This window comes from Tympanuchus pallidicinctus, unplaced genomic scaffold (assembly GCF_026119805.1).
Source record: "Tympanuchus pallidicinctus isolate F22 unplaced genomic scaffold, pur_lepc_1.0 scaffold36, whole genome shotgun sequence".
NCBI classification, from domain to species: domain Eukaryota; kingdom Metazoa; phylum Chordata; class Aves; order Galliformes; family Phasianidae; genus Tympanuchus; species Tympanuchus pallidicinctus.
Genome location: NW_026294754.1, coordinates 480110 through 503111, shown reverse-complemented (window position 1 = coordinate 503111; position 23002 = coordinate 480110). Strand labels below are relative to the sequence as shown.

Sequence of the window (23002 nt, the reverse complement as noted above, 5' to 3'; positions counted from 1 at the left end):
GATGGATGGATGGATGGATGGAGGGATGGATGGATGGATGGATGGATGGATGGATGGATGGATGGGTGGTTGGATGGATGGATGGATGGATGGATGGATGGAGGGATGGAGGGATGGATGGATGGATGGATGGATGGATGGATGGATGGATGGATGGGTGGATGGGTGGGTGGAGGGATGGATGGATGGATGGATGGATGGATGGATGGATGGATGGATGGATGGATGGAGGGGCAGATGGATGGATGGATGGATGGATGGAGGAGGGATGGAGGGATGGATGGATGGATGGATGGATGGATGGATGGATGGATGGATGGAGGGGCAGATGGATGGATGGGTGGGTGGGTGGGTGGAGGGAGGGAGGGAGGGAGGGGTGGATAAATGGGTAAATGGATGGATGGATGGAGGAGCAGATGGACAGATGGTTGGAAACAGGCAGTCACAGGGTGTAAAGGCCGTAGCTGCCTGATGGCTAGGTGATGTTTTAGCAGGAGGGTTGATAAAGGGAAGCGTGTCAGAGCTGCAGGACAGTGAGTGATCGACATGCAAGCAGACTGTGAAACAAAACAATCTCTCATTACAAAATCTGCAGAGAAAATAACATTTGTGAAATGAAATCATCAGTGATAAAGTGAGACTGACATGGAAACACATGGCTGCCCCCAACCCGCTTACCTCTGTTTGGCTGATGTCCTTCGACACGCGAGGCAGAGGGGGAGGGAATCACTCTGCTGCCCCAGCATTTCACATGCAGGAGAAGCTGCCTGTTTTTGTAACACCCACGTGAAATCCCAGCAGCAGTGAGAGCCACCTGGGACTCCGGAAACATTGCTTAGTTTTGTCACTGAATGTGGGGTAAAATGTAGTGCATCTGTAGGTTTTTGTGTCCCTGGAAAAACATACACATCCCTGCCTACAAGGACAGGAGAGGTGTCTCATTCTTCTCTCTCCCTGTGTTTGAGAAGGTTTAAACTCTTTAGTGGCTGAGCCTACATGTTGGCTGTGCGAAAGCCCTTCCACGTGGTGACACAAGCATCGTTTTTTGAACGCCAGCAGGGGAATCCCAGCGCATCCTTTTAAAGGTGCACGCATTTTATTTTCTCCATGTTATGGAACAGGGTAACCAAAGCAAAGAGGCAAAGCAGAAAAAGTGAAGGTCAGGGCTAGTATTTATGGAGCGCTTTGCTGGAATATTGTCCTAAGATGCCAATGGAAAACGATCCAGCAGTGCAGTCCAGAGCACGTCTGGCAAAGCTTGTGTTTCACATTCATGCATTTCAACTAAGTTAATCACCCAGGACACAGGCTGAAAAAATGAAGAAAGAGCCAGGAGCAGTAATTTTGCTCTTCTTTCTCACTGGAAGGGTTTTTTTTCTCTCTAATGTTGCCGAACACTGGAAACTTTGTATGTGTAAAATAAAGGATGTTAATGAAATAAAAATCCCAAAACAGAAACAATTCCATAATGAATTTCTCCCCTCCGTGACTGGGAATTCTTCCCTGCAGGCAGAGGTGGGGTGAAGCAGAAGCTCTGTGGATGGCTGTGCCTGCAGGAAGTGGTATCAGAGCCTGTGGGTCAGGGTGAGCATATCCTCCACCCAGCAGGTGCTGCACAGCCCTGCAGTGAAGCCTGTAGTGAAGCTGGGCAGCACCCAGGAGATTCTTGTCCTGTTTGCCTTCTCTCAAATATCAGGAGGAATGCATGGCATGGTGAGATGCCCCGTCCATCCCTGGAGGTGTTGGAGGCCAGGTTGGATGGGGCCCTGGGCAGCCTGGGCTGCTGTGAGATGGGGAGGTTGGTGGCCCTGCATTGGGGGGGGGTTGGAGCTTCGTGATCCTTGAGCTCCCTTCCAACCCAAACCATTCTGTGATGCTGTTATTTTGATTCTGTGATGGTGCCACAGTTTCTGTATGGACAAAGGTGAGGCTGGTTCAGACCACGCCAGCCACTCCAGTTTGATGGTGTGGATACATCTAAATCACATTAATGCCCTCAGCTGTTGTTTTCCACGTAGTAAAAAAGTGGGTCCCTATTCAGGAGTTGCTCATTTCAGTGTGTGTCTGCACAGCAGCCATGATGTGCACAGGACAAAGAAAGATGGAGATGTGATAACAGACCAACAAACTGAAAGGAAAATAATTTGGTCTGTGAGTTTGCTTCATGTCCTTCTGTCCAAAGGAGTCCTTGGGATATGGAAAAGGAACTCCTGCCTCACCCTCTCAGTGCTGATATCCTTCCACTTTTGCCCTGGATGGAAAATAAGAACATCTCTGGTGTTCCTGCTAAAGCAAATCTGGGATACAAGGGCACCAAACAGGGGCGGGAGAAGCAGAAGGGGTGAAAAAAAAAGAAGGGAAAATGAGGCAGAAGCACCAATAGGATTCCCGGTGGGGTTTCAGACCATCATTCCTCCAAAGTAACCGAAAGGGAATGGATCAAAAATCCCTTCATATGCAAATCACGTTTCTCCAGCTCTTTGCAGCAGTGCTGCTGTTGCAGTGACATCAGATCTTGATAGCAATGTGGAAAAGAAGTGGAGGTGCTGCTCCCAGGCAGTCCTGAAGGAATATTTTTGGCTCATGCCAAAAGAGGATTGAGCTGCTTTATTCTGCTGCTCTTGCAGCAGCAAGCGTGGGGATCTGAGCAGATCTGTCAGTTCATCAGCGCTCGACGCCACCGCCTCCTCACACCTGCATCAAGCTTTCCATCAGGATTTCTTAAAGTGCTCTGGGGTTTGGTGGATTCAGCGGGTCTTTAAGCACAAATTGTGAGCTGTTTATTTCCAAACAAGAGGTTCCCTGTGGAGCAAACACAGCAGTTTCTCCCATAAGCACCAAAATACCACAGCAGCATTTTTCATGGCACCAACTCCATCAGCTATCCTAGCACTGGCTGACTGCTTCTTTTCCTTAACACCCACGAAAGCTGTGCATGCTATCTGTTGTAAACTGAGACAGGGGAGGTTTGTGTTGGATGTGAGGAGGAAGTTTTGGAGGCAGAGGGCGGTGAGGCACTGGCACAGGTTGCCCAAGGAGGCTGTGGATGCCCCATCCCTGCAGGCATTCAAGGCCAGGCTGGATGTGGCTCTGGGCAGCCTGGGCTGCTGCTTGGCGACCTGCACACAGCAGGGCTTGGAGCTGGATGAGCGCTGTGCTCCTGTGCAACCCAGGCCGTTCTGTGATTCTATGAAGCAGGAATCTCCACCTTGCACCCAGTGTTTGCACAGCTGTGCACGGTGTTCCTGCAGAGGGCAGCTCCCAGAGGTGGACATCACCCAAAGAGGGAGGTTGCATCCACAGCTCAGCTCTGTTTGCTGATTTCTATTACAACCCAATGTCTCTTCCAACTAATTTTAGCAGTCCTCTCACACAGCCCATTCAGTTGTTTCCCTGCTGTCACTGTGGAAATTCTCTTATTGCTCTCTGAGGCAGCACTGTGTGCTCATTCATCAGAGGTTGGCAGCTCTGCCTCAGCTCTGAGAGGAGCTGCTGTGAGTGAGGAGAGCAATCCATCAACCTGCCAAAGAAGATGAGAAGAGCTTCCCATTCATTCAGTGCAGCAGTTCATAGAGGTTTAGGGTTTTCCCATCACTGTAAAGCAAAACCTGAACGAAGTCTGGGCTGCAGTTCCTCAGAAGTGAAGGAAGACCAAAGCGTTTCTTGGATTGCGTGCACAGCCAACCCCGTGGTCACAGCCTTCCTGATGGAAGGCACAAAGCATATCAGCTCACTCTGCAACACCCCATCCCACCCTTGTGTCTCCACCCCCCCCAACCTCAATGCCCTCCACAGCCTTCAGCAGCACCTATGTCCTGAAACACATTTTCCATGTTCTGAGCTACTGTCACTTTGCTGTCACCATCCTCCATCGAGGTCCTAAGGACACTTCTCAGCAGTGCCCCCAAGAATGAGGAGGGTCCAACGTCCTGTGAGGCACTGAACAGGCTGCCCAGAGATGTGATGGATGCTCCATCCCTGGAGACTTTCCAGGCGAGGCTGGATGGGGCCCTGGACAACCTGATCTACCTGTAGTGTCCCTGTAAAATACAGAGGAGTTGGAACCAAATGACCTTCAGAGGTCCCTTCCAACTCTAAGGATTTTATGATTCTGTGATTCTGAGGTGTAGGAGGGAGATAAAGAGCCCTGGATGCTCTTATACCTTTCCTTTTTGGGAGTAATAAAATAGGAGACAAAAGCCATCCTTGTAACCCTCATCCCAATGAACAAACAACTGAGCCTGATGTGTAGCCCAGCTCCAAGCACCATGGGGACCATTGGGTGGGGGATGGAGCAGCAGGCAGGGAGCTGTGTGCCCCACTGCTGGCTGCACAGAATCATGGAATCTTAGAAGGATAGAACGGCCTGGGCTGCAAAGGAACACAGTGCTCATCCAGCTCCAAGCCCTGCTGTGTGCAGGTCGCCAACCAGCAGCCCAGGCTGCCCAGAGCCACATCCAGCCTGGCCTTGAATGCCTGCAGGGATGGGGCATCCACAGCCTCCTTGGGCAAATTATAGAATCATCTCATTTCTGATTAATTTAGCATCAGGAGAACAGGCTTGCATTCTTCCCAGTCCCCAGTTACTCCTGCAGCCCTCTCTGATGCCCTCCCAGTGCCAGACCCCTTGCAAGTGTGTTCCAGCATTTGGTGTGTGTTTCTCCCCCCAGCCCCGTGTGCATGCAAGGCAGAGCACACGCATGGCTGCACCCCAGAGTGATGAGAACCCTGCCTCAGCAGCCCCATGACTCTCCCCATACCCCCCAACACAGACAGACAGACCACATGCATTCCAGGTGTTTATTGGGGGCTATGGCCATGCTGTGATGCAGCTCAGTGATACTTGCGGGCCAGAGCATGAGCCACAACGTTGACCAGCTTCTGCCAGGCAAATTGGCAGGCAGGAGTGAAATCCCTGGCAAAGTGGGAAGCCAGAACGATGATCAGGATGTCCCCAAGGAGCTGCGGGAGAAAGTGGAGAGCAGGAAAGATTAGTGCTGCTTGGACGGCCAGGAAGCATCTCCTCTTCCTACCCAGCACAGCCTCAGCGCTTGCTGCTGGGGCTGCTGGGCCCAAGTGCTCACTCTTTGCCTAGAAACCTCTGAGTTTGGGGGGAAAAAAAAGTGGTCTGCTCCATCCTTGTGAAAATAAAGGGAGAGCAGGTGGAGAAAAAGCCTTGAGACCGTTTTCCTCCATTCTCGGGATGCTGGTTTGGCCTAATATCCACCTTGCAAAACGCCGCTTGTAATTTATTTGTTTGTTTGTTTGTTTGTTTGTTGTAAATGAGGAAATCTACACATTCTTATTTGCAGAAGTTAAGGGAAGAAAGACTGCCCATTCTAACCCAGGTTGCCCAGAGAATCTGTAGGAGCCCCATCCCTGGAGGTGCCCAAGGCCAGGCTGGATGGGGACCTGGGCAGCCTGAGGCAGAGGACACCCAGCCCACGGCAGGGGGTGAGACTGAGGGGCTGAAAAGCCCCTTCCAACCTGAGCCATTCTGTGGTTCTATGGTTCTATGATCCAGACAGGCAGCCCATACTGGATAAGCCATAAACCTGCTCTGTCATTTCAGAGCTGCTGTTCTTCCCATAGAATCACAGAATTCTATAGGATGTATGACTTCCTTCAGTGCTCTGCTGAACATCCCTCCACCTCTGCTTCCTCCAGTCCAGCCTGCGCCTTCCTCTAGTTTGCTTTCATTTGTTCTCAACCCAAATGCCTCCTTTAGCTTACAGTCTCACAGTACTTCCTCCTTCCCATTGCTACACCGACACAAAAAAATGGAACTTTTCAGCCTGAAAGCCACCTGCCCTCCTGCAAAGACTTCTGCACTCACTGGGTCTATGCAGGGATGCTGACTCCACCAGATAGAAAGTGCTCAGCCAGCGTGGCTGGGGCAGCCCCCGTGTTTCAAAGCAAGGCATTGCACAGGGAACGGGCTCAGGCTGCCAACATCTCCTCGTGCCAACAGCTCACCCTGAAGTTCTCGGGGTCCACGTGCAACTTGTCGCAGTGCAGCTCCGACAGCTTGGCGTAGGTGTTCTTGATGTTGTCCAGGTTCCTCACGGCTTCCCCAAAGGAGCTCAGCACTTTCTTACCGTGAGCACGGACCCTGGGGTTGCCCATGATGGCCGTGGGGCTGGAGAGGTTCCCAAAGGACGCAAAGAACCTCTGGGTCCAGGGGTAGACGATCAGCAGCCTGCGGAGAGACGAGGGACACAAGCACACACCATTAACACTCCCTCCTAAAACTGCAGTGGTTTCAGTATCCGGGGAGCAGCTGAGCCCATCCTGGAGCAGACTCACCTGGCCAGGGCTTCGGCGCCGCATTCCTCCACGTTGACTTTGCCCCAGATGCTGGTGATGAGCTGCTTCTCCTCGGCGGACCAATGCACCATGGTGGCGGCGGGGTTGGCGTGCGGCTGTGGGAGCACTCAGAGCTTGGAGCTGAGCTGCAGACCCCGGGGGTTTTTATCCCCTGCTGACAGCTCCTCCCCACCCCGCGCCGTGGGGTCATTGGCTGGGACGGGTGGGGGTTGTGCTGGGGGGCAGGAGGGGCTGTCAGGGTGTGGCAGCAGCCAAGGGGCCTCCGGTCATCCCGGCTCTGACCCTTCCCCCAGCGCTGCCCTGCAGACCTGGGCCTCTTTTCACAGAAAGGGCTGCACGTAGAGTCATGGAACCATGGAATTGCTCAGGTTGGAAAAGACCTTAAAGATCATCAAGTCCAACCATCCTACCCTCACTCTGCCAATCCTCCATTAAATCGTGTCCCTGAGCACCACATCATCCAAACAGTCTTTAAGCACATCCAGGGATGGTGACTCCATCGCCTCCCTGGGGAGCCAATTCCAGTGGTTAAAAATCCTTTCTGTAAAGAAATTTTTCCTGATATCAAACCAAGAGCCAGCCTCCATTTGCAACACATGCATGGGCCTCCACACGCACCTCTCCCAAAGCTGCCCCATGACATTTGCCAGCATGCAGCACAGGGTTGTTCCAGCAGCAGAGGCACCACGGGCTCCACGAACACTGAAATGGACTTTAACCCCATTACTATGACAAACCACGACCTGGGCCGTTTACTTTCCATTTTGGGGCCAGTGGACCAGTGACAAGACCCAGTTACACCCATCAGCTGTAAGGTGACAAGGCCACATGCCGAGCTGCTGCACAGGGACTGAACAGGATCGCCGCTTTCACTCTGGTTCTGCTTGTGTTCACATCCGTGAAGAACAGGGGAAACATGCTTTGAACTCCAAAGTTGTCTCTGCTGCATCTGATGTGGGCTCAGAAAACAGCAAAAGCTCAGCTCGGGGGTGTCCAACAGTTGGATCCTCCCCCAGCGAGGGGAGATAGAGGTTGGATATTGGAAAACATTTCTTCTCCCAGAGCGTGACGATGCAGTGGCACAGCTGCCCATGGTGGCGGTGGAGTCACCATCCCCAGAGGGGTTCCAGAGCCACAGAGGGATGTGATCAGTGGGCATGCTGGGGTGGGTTGGGGTTGTGCTTAGAGATCTTGGAGGGCTTTTCCAGCCTGAATGATTCTACGATTCTATGACAAAGCTGGCACGAACCACATCTTCCCCGGGTTGAGGAGCTGTTCAGACACCTCGCAAAGCGCTCTCCTGTGCCGCCCCTGGGAGCACAGCGCTGGGTGCCTTCCCAGGAGCAGCGCCCCTGCGTGAGAGTGCTCACTCTAAACAAGTGGAGCTACCATTGCATGAAGGATCAGAAGAATGAATTATTGGTATCTGTAACCAGTGACATCCAAGAGGCACAGGGGCATGTTGAAGCAGCAGCAGGAGGGGAGGGTGCTCGTATGGCAGCAGAGCTGGAAAGGGGCTGAGCTCCTCCTCAGAGCCCTGGGCTTGCCTTCCTCTGTAGAATCACTGAATCATTGAATCGTTTAAGGTTGGGAAAGATCACTGAGGTAAAATCCAGCTCCGCTGAGCACCGCTTATTCAGTGTCCTCCTGGCCTTGTACCAAAAATAAAGGAATGGGAGGAAAATCAATCAAAAGAAAGAAAATACTGAGGGAGACCTTCAGCCTTTTAATACCCTTTTCCCTTCTAGTTGTATACCTTATTTTACACCATGGAGTAGATCTGAATCGTGGATTAGAGTTGCCTACATCTGCCTTTGGCTGGTGATACCTGAGCACGACTCTCACTGTGCCCAGACACCTGCAAGGAAGACAGCGCTTTCTGTCTCAACACAAAGTGTCTTCTGTCCTTGTGACAGCAAGGACACCCTCCTTCCACTGAGCAGAGTGCTTGAGGAGGGGCCATGGGGCCATGGGGCAATGTGGGCTTTGATACCAGCAGTGAGTCAGAGGAGGTGAGGGGGATGCCATGGGCAGGGATGGAGCAGGGACAGCGGTGCAGACTTGGTGCCGGGGGTTCTTGGTGCATCCCCTCTGTTTCCCCTTAGAAAGCAGCACGTCGTGCCAGCTGCTTTTGCTGCCCCGTGCTCATCTCAATAGGATGAGTGGTTCTCCCGTGCCAAGAACAACCCCCACCCTAGGGAGCCCTGCTCTGTGCGCATTTAAACACCTCTACGGTTTGCGTGCAGATGGCATCAATTGATTTGTGGTTCCAGATCATCATTAATAGTTACCAATGCTGACAGGATTAATCCCCCTCTCCTCCCCCACCCAGAACTGCAGAATGGGCAGTGCAGGGTGAAGAAGCGCATAAACAAGGTCTGTGCAAGTCTTGATAGCAAAATGTTTATCTGCAACCTGCCCCCACCCAGCTGGCTGCTGGGCTAGCATGAGTCAGCTCCTTTCAGGGAGGCTGAATGCCAGAAATGAGCCAGGAAGGATTAAAGCCTTCACTTTGTTTATTCTCTCTTAAATATATGATTCCTCTGTGTCAGTAAGAAAACTCATTTCCACAGACATAGCCCCAGTGCAAACCTCCCAGAGCTGTGCCTGCCCAGACGTGGGCTTGCAGGTTTGCTTTCCAGAGACAGATCCCACAGAACCCCATAAAACCCCACTGAGCACAAAGCACTCCATAGAGCCAACCCTGCCTCCCCTGAGCTCCCACCGTGCCCACGTCCCCCACCCCAGCCCCAGGCTGCACAGGGACACACAGACAGCAGATGAGTGTCACTGAATGGACTTTATTTGCCTGTCACAAGCTGTCAGCCTCGGAGCATTTCTGCAGGTGCATGCAGTAGCTGTAGGGTGCTCCGGGATCTTTGCTGCTGGTGCTTAGTGGTACTTGCGAGCCAGGGCATGGGCCACGACACGGACCAGCTTCTGCCAGGCAGCCTGGCATTCAGGAGTGAAGTCCTTGCTGAAGTGGGCGGCCAGGACGATGATGAGGATGTCACCCAGGAGCTGTGGGGATGGGAGGACCCTCTGTTAGCAGTGCCCCGAAGCCAGCCCCTCTCTGTGCCAGTGCTTGCACCGGCACCAGGGAAACCTACCTAGGCTTAAAGATGACCCTATAAAGTACAGCCCTTGTTAAGACATACCTTAAACTCATTAATCTGAATTAATGTTCAGTCTAAACATCAAAATGTACAATGTGCAAAACACACCAGTTCCTGTCTTGGCTGAGCTGCTGGGCCCAAAGCTTTCCATCTCACCCTGTCGGGCCATATTTCCTCCCTCTGCTACTACTATGAGAAGAGCCACAGGCTATGCAGAAATCCTCCATTTGGCTGCAGGTGGGAGCTCCGGGGAGTGGGCAGCACAGCCACACTCCTGCTGGCATGTGGGACCTCCACCACCCCTCCCATCTCACTGCTTGGCTCTCAGCATCCAGCCACTGTCCCTTGCTCCTCGCCCATCTCCATGCCATGTTGCACTCTTGCTCCTTCACTTTCCCCTTGGCTCAGACTTCTTTCCACTCCAACAGTGGCTTTTGCTTTGCTCTCCCCTCCATTTCTGCACTGCAGCCACCTCCTCACTGCCTTTCCTTCTCCTTTGTACCCTCACTGTCACCCACCCGTCAGCCCCTCCATCCCCTTCATTCCTTTCTCACTGCTGCAGGTTGGTCCCCTTCCTCTCTATGTGTCTCACCTCTGACCCCAGCCTCCAATTCCACCTAGGGGAGATCTATGGGGAACACCCACACATGGGTCCTAGGGGACACAGGGGAATCTCCTCTTGGAGATGCATTGGCCTGGGACCCAGGCAAGAGCACGGCTCACCCTGAAGTTCTCGGGGTCCACATGCAGCTTGTCACAGTGCAGCTCGGACAGTTGGGAGAAGGTGTTCTTGATGTTGTCCAGGTTCTTCACAGCATCCCCAAAGGAGGTGAGCACTTTCTTGCCATGGGCACGGACCATGGGGTTGCCAAGGATGGCGGTGGGGCTGGAGAGGTTTCCAAAGGACGCAAAGAACCTCTGGGTCCAGGGGTAGACAATCAGCAGCCTGTAGGGAACAGAAGCACACACACCTCCAATTGCAGCCATTTCCCTACCCAGGGAGCAGCTGAGCCGGTGCCCATAGCTGGACCTACCTGGCCAGGGCTTCGGCCCCGCAGTCGGCCACATTGACCTTGCCCCAGAGGCCGGTGATGAGCTGCTTCTCCTCAGCAGACCAGTGCACCATGGCGGCGGTTGGAGGGTAGCGTGTGGCTGTCGGTACGGAGGAGGTCTGGGCTCTGCTCCCGCGGGGATCGCACGCTGGTGAGCGGCCGTCTGCGTGCCCACTTTTATCCGCTCCGCCGGGCCCCTCCTCTTCCCCGTGCACCCCGCAATTGGCTGCATCTCAGGAGGGGCCCCCAGCCTTGGCACCTCGGGGGAGGGAACGCGGCATCAGGGTGGGGCACAGGGCAAAGTGCCCAGATCTGTGGCCACACCACCGCCCAGCCCCCCCGGCTCCCCGCTCTGCAGCTCTGTGACTGCGCCGTACATCCCCATACATCCCCATACATCCCCATGCATCCCCATGCATCCCCATGCATCCCCATGCATCCCCATGCATCCCCATGCATCCCCATGCATCCCCATACATCCCCATACATCCCCATACATCCCCATACATCCCCATGCATCCCCATACATCCCCATGCATCCCCATACATCCCCGTACATCCCCATACATCCCCATACATCCCCATACATCCCCATACAACCCCATACATCCCCATGCATCCCCATGCATCCCCATACATCCCCATGCATCCCCATACATCCCCATACATCCCCATACATCCCCATGCATCCCCATACATCCCCATACATCCCCATACATCCCCATACATCCCCATACATCCCCATGCATCCCCATACATCCCCATACATCCCCATACATCCCCATACATCCCCATGCATCCCCGTACATCCCCATACATCCCCATACATCCCCATACATCCCCATGCATCCCCATACATCCCCATACATCCCCATGCATCCCCATACATCCCCATACATCCCCATACATCCCCATACATCCCCATACAACCCCATACATCCCCATACATCCCCATGCATCCCCATACATCCCCATACATCCCCATACATCCCCATACATCCCCATACATCCCCATACATCCCCATACATCCCCATGCATCCCCATGCATCCCCATTCATCCCCACGCACGGTGTGGGCATGGCACCGTGTGCCCACCCCAGTGCTGTCAGCTTGGTGCCCCTCACACAGTTCCAAACCACAGCACTCCGCCTTGCTTGAGGCAGGAGACCACAACTTGGGTCTGTTGGGTCCTTCCTCCCAGCACACCAACCACACGCATGTGGTTTCTCTCTCTTCCTCTTCCCGCCAGGCTTGGGTCCTCCTTGTTCTTTCCCATCAGCTATTGAGCAGCTTGCTGACTTTGGGGTAGCATTAAGTGAGCTGGGGGCAGCAGGGTGCAGAGCTCCTGCCTCAAAGAGCCTGCAGGCAGAGGGAAACAAGGTGGGCTCAGAACAGAGAACACAGAGATCACTTGCATGGCATCAGTGCACGGGTGACCTAGGGAAGGTGGGACACACTGGGTACAGCAGGGACAGCCTCACTGGCAGCAGGAAGGCAGCACCTGACCTGACCCAGTGACATGGCAGTGTGTTGGGAGAGCTGCCTGGGGCTGCCAGGCTGCAGCCAGCAAGCAGGACTGGAGCTGGACGTAATGGGGCCAGGACCTGCTGACCCAGGGGTGGATGGCCATGGAGCAAGGCACTGGCACAGGCCATGGGCTGTGGCTGACACTTGTGCTCAAAGATGCACCAGTTCTCTGCACATTTGCTTTGGAAAGGGCTTGGTAGAAGGGCTACAAACAGCTGAGTTGGGTGCGTGCCTGCACTGTAGCTGTGACTTCTGCCTTCTCCCTGATAACAGGGCAGGAGGGCGTGGGTAGGAATTCTTTGTGCCAGGATCCAGAGGTTTCCCCGAGCTGCTCTGCAACCTTGGGCATGCTGCGAGCCACATCTGGGCTCAAATGGGGATGGGAGCCTGGAGAGCACCGTCTGCACAGTGAGGGGACTTCAGGGAACTTTTGCTGCTGAAAAGCTGGGTGTAGGGGCAGTGAAACCAAGTGCTCTGTCCTTTCTGTGTGTGGAATGATCATTCTTGGAATATCTTTTTGCCATAATAGACTCCTGCGACTATTAAATTCTGCCTTTAATAATTTGAGAATTAAAACAATTTGGACGAGGGCAGAAAACCAGTACCATAAAATCACAGAATATCCCAAGTTAGGAGGGACAAAAAGGATCATAGAGTCCAACTCCTGGCTCCCTTTCACGCTTCCTTCCACCAAAGATGTTACAAACAACACACCTCATCTCACTGCAACTGCACGTTTTTGTGCAAAGATTTGTTCCACTCGAACTGTGGAAGTTTACAGCATTAAATGCAGGGATGTTGCTGATGCCTCAGTGCAGAACCAGTGTCCTGTTTGTATTTTGGGGTATGTTTATTTGCTCAGGTCTTGAATGCTCCCTGTGCTTATCCAGCTCAGACAAATCTCACCTGCAGGAATTCATGGAAACAAGACACGTCCTGCAGTACCGCGTATGTGAGCACCTCGTTCCATTCCCAGCCCCCACCCTGACCCTACAGAGAGGCAGAGACTCTATCCTGACTGCAGCAGTGTTTATTTGGCAGTTACAGCCCAGAGACCCCGAGGACTCCGGCAGCATCTCCACGTGGCTCAGTGGTATTCATGGGCCAGTGCATGGGCCACCACACGCACCATCTTCTGCCAGGCAGCCTGGCTGGCAGGAGTGAAGTCCTTGCCGATGTGGGAGGCCAGGACGACGATCAGGATGTCCCCAAGGAGCTGGCAAAGGAGGAAGAAGAGAAGCCATCAGCCAGTGCTGTTCCCAGCTCCTCCATAGCACGCAGCCATCCCAGGGCAGTGATGGAGATCCATCACGATGCAAGGAGCCCATTTCCTGCAGCCCATGCACTGTTCCTGGCACTCTGGCACTCGCTGGGATGCTGGAACGTGCTGTAGCCCCCTCCTCCCCAAACACCTTCTCTACACCGGCTGTGCCAGTGACCCCTCTCAGCTCTGGATGTGCTTTTTCTCTCCCTTCGTTTCCCCACTGCCTTGGCTCTCTTTGACTCAGATGCCCCCATTCTGTTGAAATGGCTGTGTCTATTTTCTGTCCTGGATTAACCATTCCCTCATGTCCAAGCTCATCTCCTCCCCACCAATCCTGTCTTTGTTTCTTCTCTTCTCCTCCCTTGCTGCTCCAGGCTGATGTTGTTTCTCTCCATTCACTCTGCAGACTGCACGTAAATCACCCCACATTTTGTGCTCATCCACCCCACCAGCGTGCATCCCTCCTCTCGCACACCTCAGTCCCATAAGTGCTGCCTGTTCTCCCTAGAGGCTCACCCTGAAGTTCTCGGGGTCCACATGCAGCTTGTCACAGTGCAGTTTGCTCAGCTGGGCAAAGTTCTTCTTGATGTTGTCCAGGTTCTTCACAGCCTCCCCAAAGGAGGTGAGCACTTTCTTGCCATGGGCACGGACCATGGGGTTACCAAGGATGGCGGTGGGGCTGGAGAGGTTCCCAAAGGACGCAAAGAACCTCTGGGTCCAGGGGTAGACAATCAGCAGCCTGCAGAGAGATGGGGCACACAAGAACACACCTCCAATTGCAGCCATTTCCCTACCCAGGGAGCAGCTGAGCCGGTGCCCATGGCTGGACCTACCTGGCCAGGGCTTCGGCCCCGCAGTCGGCCACATTGATCTTGCCCCAGAGGCCGGTGATGAGCTGCTTCTCCTCAGCAGACCAGTGCACCATGGTGGCAGCCGTAGGGCTTGCTTTGGGCTTCCCTGAACAATGAGTAGGAAGTGGGGCCAGAGGCTGCCCGTGGATTTTTATACACTACTCACGGCTTGCCCTAATCTCAGTTGACATTTCCATTGGTTGCGTCTGGGGAGGGAGCTGAGCTGCAGAAAGAAAGATAGCGAATTTGGATGCTGTCCAAGGGGAAAAGGGGCCCATGCCCCTCTGCCTTTGAGTGGACCGGCTTCATTTCACACTCGTGCTCTCGCAGCCGCAGCCCTGAGTGCAGGTGGAGCTCCCTGCACGGCCCTTCCACGGCCACAGGTTTCCAGTGTCACTGCCAGTGTTCGAGGACTGATCTTGTGGAAGAGATCCAGTGAAATGAGCAGTGATGTCAAAGAGCTCACAGCCTTTACCTTGGCCTTGTTTTCAGATTCTCAATGGTGCTTTGGTGCCTGCACTCCTGGGAATCCATCGTGAACAGCTCCAGGCGTCATCAGCCCCAAAACTGAAGGATCAGAGGCTTTCCGGGAAACGAGAGCCCAATGCTTATCCCAAATGTAGGCCTCATGCTTTGAATTCAAGATTCTCCTTTCTTGTCAGTACTCATAAAGAGCTTCACAGCTGTTGTCCCTTCCTATTGTCCATAATTGCTGCCCACAGTAGTTCTCCATAGCTATTCTTTGTGTTGCGTGGTTCTCCATAGTCACCCATAGCAGTTCTCCATGGTTATTGTCCATAGTTGTCCATTGAATCAAAGTGTTTTTTTGGCAGCAGGAGAGGCTGTCAAAAAAACAAGCAAAGCACTCTTTGCACTGTCATTTTATAACGATGCACCATGGGATGCTCTGTTGCACTCAGTTATGCAAGTAGCCTGCGACAGTGAGGAGCTGAGCCCTGCCTGACTTCAGCTGCAATAAATTGGCCACCTGGCCACAAACTGCACTGTTTTACCAATGGCAGCTCTGGTTATGCTAACTACGAGTGAGCAATTTGTTCCTGCAAATGCTTCCTCATTTGGTGTAGACATGAAATGAGGAGGTTGCAATGACAACAAATTGCTCTACAGATGCAAGTTGCAGATTCCTTGCAAACGGGATGGGATGGTGAGCTGGTGGCTGCTGTCCTGCAGCTCAGGAGCTCCATCCCACAAGGGCAGATCCAGACTTCCAACCCAGGTGTAAGGGGAGATACTAAACCAAGAGATGAAGAAGCAGCTCCTGAGGCTTGCTGACCTTCACTTGATTTCTCTTTTGCTCCTGAGTAGAACCTGAGGCTGCATGCCCCACTTTGCAGCAGCTGGGCCGTGGTTCACAATGAGCTCACAGTGAGGTGGATTCAAACTGGATGGTGTCTGCAAGACTGGCAAGAAGCATTCAGCTCTTTCTGCCAAGCAGTGAGATGACTGAGGGATGCTCAGCAAAAAGCAAAGAACACTCAGACAGCTCAGACAGTCCCAGCCCTGCACTCTGCTTTGGAGGTCTTCTTCAGGGATGACTCCATCTCATGCATCTCTCTAAGTCAGAGCTCATTTGCACCCACATGGGACAGATTCACTTCACCCACAACCCTTCCCCAGCATCCTTCCATCCTGCTGTCTCCTTTGGTCTGACTGGAGGAGCCCCATGTGTGGTTCTCAGCTTCTTGGTGCACGCTGGGCAATGCCAATTCCACGGACAGGAACTCTCCTATTTTACAGAATCATAGGATCACTGTAGTTGGAAGGAACCTTTGAGGGCAATTGAGTCCAACTGCCCTGCCCTGCACAGGGACACACAGCTCCATCAGGTTGCCCAGGGCCTGACCCAGCCTTGCCTGCAAAGCCTCCAGGGACGGAGCATCCAGCTCAACTCTGGGCAGCCTGTTCAGTGCTCACCACCCTCACTGTAACAGACTTTTTCCTTACATCCAACCTAAATCTCCTGTCGTGGAGCTTGAAGCCATTTCCCCTTGTTCTGCCAGCAGACCCTGCTCAGGAGCCTGTCCCCTTCTCTCCTGTTGCTCCCCTTCAGAGCTGACAGGCTGCTCTCAGCTCACCTCGCAGCCTTCCCTTCCCTTCTCCACCTGCGCAGCCCCAGCTCCCAGCTGTCCTCGCAGGAGAGCTGTTCCATCCCTGGATGGTTTTCGTGGCCCTCCTCTGGATGCTCTCCAACAGCTCCACGTCTCTCCTGCACTCCGCATCTGGACGCAGGGCTCCAGGTGAGGCCTCACGGCGCAGAGCAGAGGAGGATCACCTCCCCGACCTGCTGGTTGCTCTTGTTTTGCTGCAGCCCAGGATGCAGTCGGCTTTCTGGGCTGTGAGGGCACAGTGCTGGCTCACGCCCAGCTTCCATCCATCAGCACCCCCAGGTCTTTTTCGGCAGGGCTGCACTCAATCCTTTCATCCTCCAGCTTGTATCGCTAACGGGGGCTGCCTTGACCCAGGTGCAGACCTTGCACTTGGATTTGTCGAACCTGACGAGGTTCAGCTGGCCCCAGTGCTCAGCCTGTCTGTGTCCCCCTGGGTGGCATCCCGTCCCCCTGCTGTGTCACTGCGCCCCGCGGCTCGGGGCCATCAGCAAACTGCTGAGGGTGCACTCGACCCCACTGCTAACATCATTGATGAAGATATTGAAGACATTATGGATAAATCATCCTGCTGGCAGCAAAAGGCAGCTCACAAAAGAAGCAATGTTTGTTGGTCACTCTGATTGCAGCACGCAGCACCCTGCGCCAAGCTTTACTTATCAGCAGCAGTGGCAGATGAAGCCTCTGGACCACAGCCAGTCACTCTTCTCTCTCCTCCAGAACTCACAAGGGCTTAAGTTGACAGCTGAAATCCTGTAAGCATCTTTGCTCCCTGTTTGTTTCTGTGATGGCCAAAGTGAGGAGCATATAAACAGGAGGGGGAATGGCTGTGTGCAAGGGTGGGTAGTGATAGGACAAGGGGGAATGGTTTTGAACCTGTGATTGTATGATTCTATGAAATAATGCTGAAATGCCATTTGCTGGTGGACAGGAGGGTGTTGTATTGTAGGAAAGCTGTTCTGGTTTCTGTTGGCTTTTTGCTTTTTCCCCCCATCCCTGCATCCTCTGCCTATCACTCAGGCTGGATGTGTGGCTCACAGGGGTCACAAGTGCAAATCCCTGCTTTATCTGCAGGAAGGCAGGAAACACATTCCTAAATCACGAGTTTCTTCATCTTTCCCTGTTGCTTTTTAACTTACTTCTGAAGAAGACTGATGTTCTTAGACAGAACCCTTCCATTACAGTGAAAAACCGTTGTTCATTAAGCCAATCTGAGTCAAGATTGTCTGATCCCATGTAAAAACTGCCCTCAGCCCCTGCTCTGCAGACATCTTCTTGCAGGGAGCATCTTCTGCTCAGAATGCCCAAGGCTCCTGGAAAGAGCATTTTCATCTGATACAGAAAACGCTTTTTATCACCTTGAGGATACATTTTTCAGTCTGAGCCGCCTTGAGGGAATCTCTCCAAATCTTTACCCTTGCACACACTGCAGGCTGAGAAGCGTCCGGCCCTGCAGCTCTGCCTTCTGTGCAGAAGAGGTCAGAAATATTCCCTGGTGATTTCTGCAGACTGAAAGCACCGCTTGGTGGGCTGGGACGTGCCAAGTGCTGGATGAGAGGCCTCTGTCCCCACGTGTCCCCAGATGTCCCCCCTTTGGCAAACCTGACTGTCTTTTTAGTCCATGACACTCCCCAGAGCCCTGAGCCCTCTTTCCCTTCTGGTGCCCCTTCCTCCCACCCTCCCCACAACAGGAGCACACCAAGCAGTTCAGACAATGTGCTTTTTTATTGACTCTCACAGCTGTTTCCTGCTCTGGGAGCTCAGTGGTACTTGTAGGCCAGGGCATGGGCCACCACGCCGACCAGCTTCTGCCAGACAGCCTGGCAGGTGGGGGTGAAGTCCTTGGTGAAGTGAGCGGCCAGCACGATGATGAGGATGTTCCCCAGGAGCTGCAGGGAGAAGGGAAGCAATGCGGTCAGCACGGTGTGGAGCATCCCCTGCCCTGCACAGGACCCAGAGGCTGCAGCTCTGAGGGGTTCAGAGATGCTCTTTCTGCAGGAAAATGTCCTGTGCTCACCACAGACACCAAGATCCACCTGTTCCGTCCTTGTCTCCCACCTGCTTTCTCCAGCCTCTCCACTGTATTCCCAAAATGTTCCTGAATTTGTTTTTTTTCCTGCCGTGAATCCCCATGCCTGCTGGAGCTGGGGCTCAAGTCAGTGCCACGTCTGTCTGCTGCATCCCCAGAGCAGGGGCAGGAATGGAAGCCAAGGGCCTCATCCAACCCCCACAGCCACAGCCCACCCCTGCACCCTGCTCTCCTCTGCTCCCCTCGGCCCCCCTCCTTCATCTTCTGACCCTGTTCCACACCCAGACCTCTCTGACTCTAATCCCAGCCTGCTGATCTCTCCCCATCAGCACCCAGCCCCTGATGATCCCTGCATCTTCATCCCACATTGGCTTTTCCCTCTCCTCCCATATATGTCATCCCTGAGGCACGGTGTGCCAAGGAGAAACTGCACATGGCCCTCGTCCCCTTGACCCTCAGCCCTACTCAGCCTCTCACCTTCCTTCTGCTTTTTTCCAACCTCCAGGCACTCAGAGCATCTCCCTCTATCTGTCCCCAGATTTGTCACAGCCTGGAGCCCCTTCCTTCAAATTACTAGATGCACAGCCTTCCCTCTCTTTCTTAAGCACTTTCCGTCCAAGCCAGCCCCTTTCTCTTCAATACCTAAAATATCTGCTACTTAAGTTCCCCCAGAACCCTCCAGGCAATGCTCCACAGGCCGGAGGGACAGACGGACAACCTCAGCACAGCTCACCCTGAAGTTCTCGGGGTCCACGTGCAGCTTCTCGCAGTGCAGCTCCGACAGCTTGGCGTAGGTGTTCTTGATGTTGTCCAGGTTCTTCACGGCTTCCCCAAAGGAGCTCAGCACTTTCTTGCCATGAGCACGGACCTTTGGGTTACCAATGATGGCCGTGGGGCTGGAGAGGTTCCCGAAGTTATCAAAGAACCTCTGGGTCCAGGGGTAGACGATCAGCAGCCTGCGGAGAGACGAGAGACACAAGCACACACCATTAACACTCCCTCCTAAAACTGCAGTGGTTTCAGTATCCGGGGAGCAGCTGAGCCCATCCTGGAGCAGACTCACCTGGCCAGGGCTTCGGCACCGCATTCCTCCACGTTGACTTTGCCCCAGATGCTGGTGATGAGCTGCTTCTCCTCGGCGGACCAATGCACCATGGTGGCGGCGGGGTTGGCGTGCGGCTGTGGGAGCACTCAGAGCTTGGAGCTGAGCTGCAGACCCCGGGGGTTTTTATCCCCTGCTGACAGCTCCTCCCCACCCCGCGCCGTGGGGTCATTGGCTGGGACGGGTGGGGGTCCACACCGGGGGGTTTGTCCCGGGCTGGTCAGTGTGCACAAGGCGTGGTCTTCCATGAAAAGCAGTGACCAGCTTGCTTAGCAGGCGGCTCTGGACGCAGCAGCCCTTATCTCGCCGTCCCCACTGCAGCCCTCATGTAGCACCCCTACAGAAGGCACCAAGCCCCCTCTGCATGATGCATTCACATGGCTTCGCGCCTGCAGTGCCCAAATGTTGTCTCCTCTGCAGCATTCATAGGATCCCTAAACGTGGGGGGTATTTCTCAGACAGGTGGCAATGAGCCTGGGCACTTTCCTCGCCCTTCTGCCCAGAGCAGCTGCCTGGGAATGCTGAGGACTGTTGTCTCTGGGTGCAGCTATGCAACTCTGGAGCGTAGGATTGTAGCACAGTAGGGTTATTTGAGTTGGAAGGAATCTTTAAAAGCCCTTAGGACTGAGCAGGGACAGCCACAGCTCCATCAGGTGCTCAGAGCCCTGTCCAGCCTGAGTTTGGCTGTCTCCAGGGATGGGACATCAACCACTTCTCTGGGCAACCTGCACCAGTGCTTCATCAGCCTCATTATTTTCCTTCAGTCCAGTCTAAATCTCCCTTGTGTTCTCTTTTCTGGGAAGTAGAAGACCTTGCATAAGGACAGTAGGATCAGCCACTCTACAACCAGACCAGTCACGTCCTGGTTCAGAGCCTCACCAAAGTCTTCTGCTTGGCTCTGGGCCTCAGTCTCCATTTGAAATGGGTTTTTGGTGCTCCTGTGCACAGGCACACTAAGCCAGGGTGGGAGGCATGCAGAACCCCAGCAGGACTGTGGGGTTTGGCTCTTTCCAGAGGCAGTCTAGAAAGCTTCATCCATTGGAGATGTGGTCAGTGGGCATGGCGGTGATGGGCTGATGGTTGGATTTGATCTTAGAGGTCTGTTCCAGCCTTAATGATTCTGTTGCAGGGTTGTTGAGCTAGATGACCTTTAAGGACCCCTTCCAAGTCAAGTGATTCTATCATTGTATTAATGGGCACGACAGGGATGGATTGACGTTTGGACTTGATGATCGTGGGAGGTCTCTTCCAGCCTCTAGGATTCTATGGTTCTATGATTCCGTGATCCGGACCTCTGACCTGTGCCACTGACAGATCAGTGCTGGTTCACTGACCTCCATGGAACAACACTGAGCAGTGGCACAAACACAGCACTCTGAGCACCCCATGCAGCTGTGGGTGTCCTCACTCAGCGCAGGGGAATTGAGCCAGAAGCTTTTTAAACGTCCCTTCCAACTGAAACCACTCTGCGATTCATCGGGCATCCGAATGTGATCCAGTTGGGATCACCGATGGATGTAATCACACTACAGATTCTTGCTGCAGCCCCCTAGGAGAAATTCTTACGCTGCACTATCTATTTATCGAATTATGCGCTCATTTATATTTGGAATTCCTCAGTCCCACGCGGCCCGTGGGCCCCTTCCCGCAGCGAGGCAGCGCCCGCAGTGCGCCGATAACGCCTGCAGGGTGCGGGCTGCAGATAAGCGCATCGCACAGCTGGCCGGAGCCTGCAGCAGCTCTCACCTAAAGAGCAGAGGCAGAGCCACGCACCCGCGGTTCCTGAAGAGATCTGAAGGCTTCGGAAGCTCTTCAGTTCTCACCGAGACTCTTAGAATATGTGCAACCCTCCGTGGCACAGAGATACTCCATCATGTGTCAGCCAGCACAGCGCTGAACAGAGCTGGCCAGGACAGCTGCGTGCTCAGCTGGGAGGCAGTGAACAGCCTGGAGTGCCCCTCTCATGGTTATTACTTCTCTTCCTGCAGTCTGCTTTGCCTGGCAGACCCGCACAAAGGATAAAATCCAAGCTACATCTGGGTTTATTATTAGCAACGCGTTTGCCTCATCTGTGATGGGAGTCTCATTTTCAGCTCGGTGAAGCTGAACTTCCAATAAAAAGATAATGATGTTTTTCTTCTGCCTGTGAGCCTGCAGTATGACAGAGTTTGGGGAGGGGTGGCTGGGACAACAGTGAGCGTCAGACGCAGTGCTCAGAGGAGAGCGCTGCAGGATTACTGTTAACGAGGATCTGTGGTCAATAAATGCCGACTTTCTGTACTCCATGGAAAAGCAGGCAGAGAGGAAAGAAACCTCAGGTCCCTGCCCCACACCATGGGCCACTCAGCTCCACTCTCATGGGTGCACTGTGGAGCAGGGTCACATCTCTGTGAGATGGATGATGGTGGTCCTGAGAGCCACGGGAGGGGGGAGGCAGAGGAAATGGGGCAGAGGTGCTCTTCACTGTGCCATGACAAGCTCACGTGGTGCACAGCTGACCTACCCTTGCCATGCTGCTGATGCAGAGCTGCTCCAGGGGCAACAGCAGCCTTCAGGCTACTGCCCAGGTGAACCCCAAAATGGGAACCAGAGCAGAGTCTTACAGAACAGCCGCAGACCCAAAGGGACAGGCAGAGCTTCTGCTCTGGGCCCTCTCAGGACAAACTTCATAACGAATTTAGGAAAATGGGAGCAGCAACCAGCTGGCCTGAAGCACCATAACTGATTCACCTTGCCATGCCTGAACACAGACACGGAGGATTTCTGAGGATCCCTTTTCCTTGGGAGGGAACAGGAGGCAGAAAAAGCCCAGAAGATGTACGGGCACGGCACAGTGCAGTCAGAGCAGATGGTTTTGCAGCAGGCAGAAAGTTCCATGTTATTGCTGTAAGGAGAGCCATCCAACTGAGCCCTGGCTCATCACCCAGCTGAAAGGCAGTTCAAATGGCTTCTGTGCCACAGCAATAAACCGAGGGGGAATGTAACAGTGGGTTCCATGAGCACTGCTCTGCTCCCACAGCATCTGCTGGTGCACAGCATCGGGTCTGTGCAGACAGAGGTCAGTGCCCCAGCTCTGCAGCCTGGATGCTGCTGCAGGACCTGTTCATTCCATCTGCACAGGTCAGGAACACAGCATTTCTGCGTTGCTGGTTGTTAGTGAACTTCTGACTTCAGCAGTGAATAAAACACAAAGCAAAGCACTGGTTCTAGCTGCTGCCTTTAGGAGTGCAGTGAAATTCACGGGGGTCTGGGGCTCACTCCTAACCTGGGTGTCTCAGTTTGGGATCCTGACTTTACCCTGCATGCATGTTTGCTCTGATCCAAGAGGCACAGAGCAGCCCTGGCTGTGCTCAGGTCATTATTCTTGTGATTCAATGCCAGGCACTCAGAGCCTGAGCTTCATGCCATGTGAGTTACTTACAGTGCAAACATCAGCACTGGAGCTGCCTTACAGCCTTGTGCTGTGCTGATTTAATATCATGGGAAATCTTATGTGTCTGAAACTCTGGTCTCATGTGCAGTTTGGGGCTGTTCACAGCAGAAATGCACGGAATTGCACAGAGGAGCTCTGGGCTCTGCAGCAAAGGGCCCTGGCCCTGCTCACACA

At 53.7% G+C, this 23002-nt stretch overlaps 2 protein-coding genes and 1 long non-coding RNA gene across 5 annotated transcripts; 1 reads left to right on the top strand and 2 right to left on the bottom strand.

Moving 5' to 3' along the window:
* Positions 1–4786: 4786 nt before the first annotated feature.
* Positions 4787–21039, bottom strand: LOC128088661 (hemoglobin subunit epsilon). 3 transcript variants are annotated; one of them, XM_052699414.1, is made up of 4 exons: positions 19357–21039; positions 10360–10389; positions 5977–6169; positions 4787–4962 (listed from the first exon to the last, which is right to left on the bottom strand). In XM_052699414.1, exons 1-4 carry the CDS (start codon positions 19446–19448, stop codon positions 4834–4836), a joined length of 444 nt encoding a protein of 147 aa, XP_052555374.1. In that variant the 5' UTR covers positions 19449–21039; the 3' UTR covers positions 4787–4833. The 3 variants fall into 3 exon arrangements, with proteins under 3 accessions (XP_052555374.1, XP_052555373.1, XP_052555375.1); XM_052699413.1 differs by lacking the exon at positions 19357–21039 and adding an exon at positions 14121–14313; XM_052699415.1 differs by lacking the exons at positions 4787–4962; positions 5977–6169; positions 10360–10389 and adding exons at positions 17971–18153; positions 19027–19249 and having other exon boundaries at positions 19357–21034.
* On the bottom strand, positions 9109–10666 carry LOC128088660 (hemoglobin subunit beta). Its single transcript, XM_052699412.1, has 3 exons — positions 10478–10666; positions 10167–10389; positions 9109–9348 (listed from the first exon to the last, which is right to left on the bottom strand). Exons 1-3 carry the CDS (start codon positions 10567–10569, stop codon positions 9220–9222), a joined length of 444 nt encoding a protein of 147 aa, XP_052555372.1. The 5' UTR covers positions 10570–10666; the 3' UTR covers positions 9109–9219.
* Positions 10215–14018, top strand: LOC128088683 (uncharacterized). The gene is made up of 2 exons (XR_008210351.1): positions 10215–10337; positions 13975–14018. It is a non-coding gene; the product is annotated as an uncharacterized LOC128088683 (long non-coding RNA).
* Positions 21040–23002: the final 1963 nt, after the last annotated feature.

Coding starts and splice junctions, on each gene's coding strand:
- LOC128088661 (XM_052699414.1), bottom strand. CDS start 19,448: ATGGTGCATTGGTCCGCCGAGGAGAAGCAGCTCATCACCAGCATCTGG. Junction 10,390..19,356: donor GGTGCCGAAGCCCTGGCCAG/GTGAGTCTGCTC, acceptor TGTTCCCTACAG/GCTGCTGATTGTCTACCCCT. Junction 6,170..10,359: donor GTCTACCCCTGGACCCAGAG/GTTCTTTGCGTC, acceptor CTGGACCCAGAG/GTTCTTTGCGTCCTTTGGGA.
- LOC128088660 (XM_052699412.1), bottom strand. CDS start 10,569: ATGGTGCACTGGTCTGCTGAGGAGAAGCAGCTCATCACCGGCCTCTGG. Junction 10,390..10,477: donor GGGGCCGAAGCCCTGGCCAG/GTAGGTCCAGCT, acceptor TGTTCCCTACAG/GCTGCTGATTGTCTACCCCT. Junction 9,349..10,166: donor TGGACCCCGAGAACTTCAGG/GTGAGCCGTGCT, acceptor CCATCCCCACAG/CTCCTGGGTGACATCCTCAT.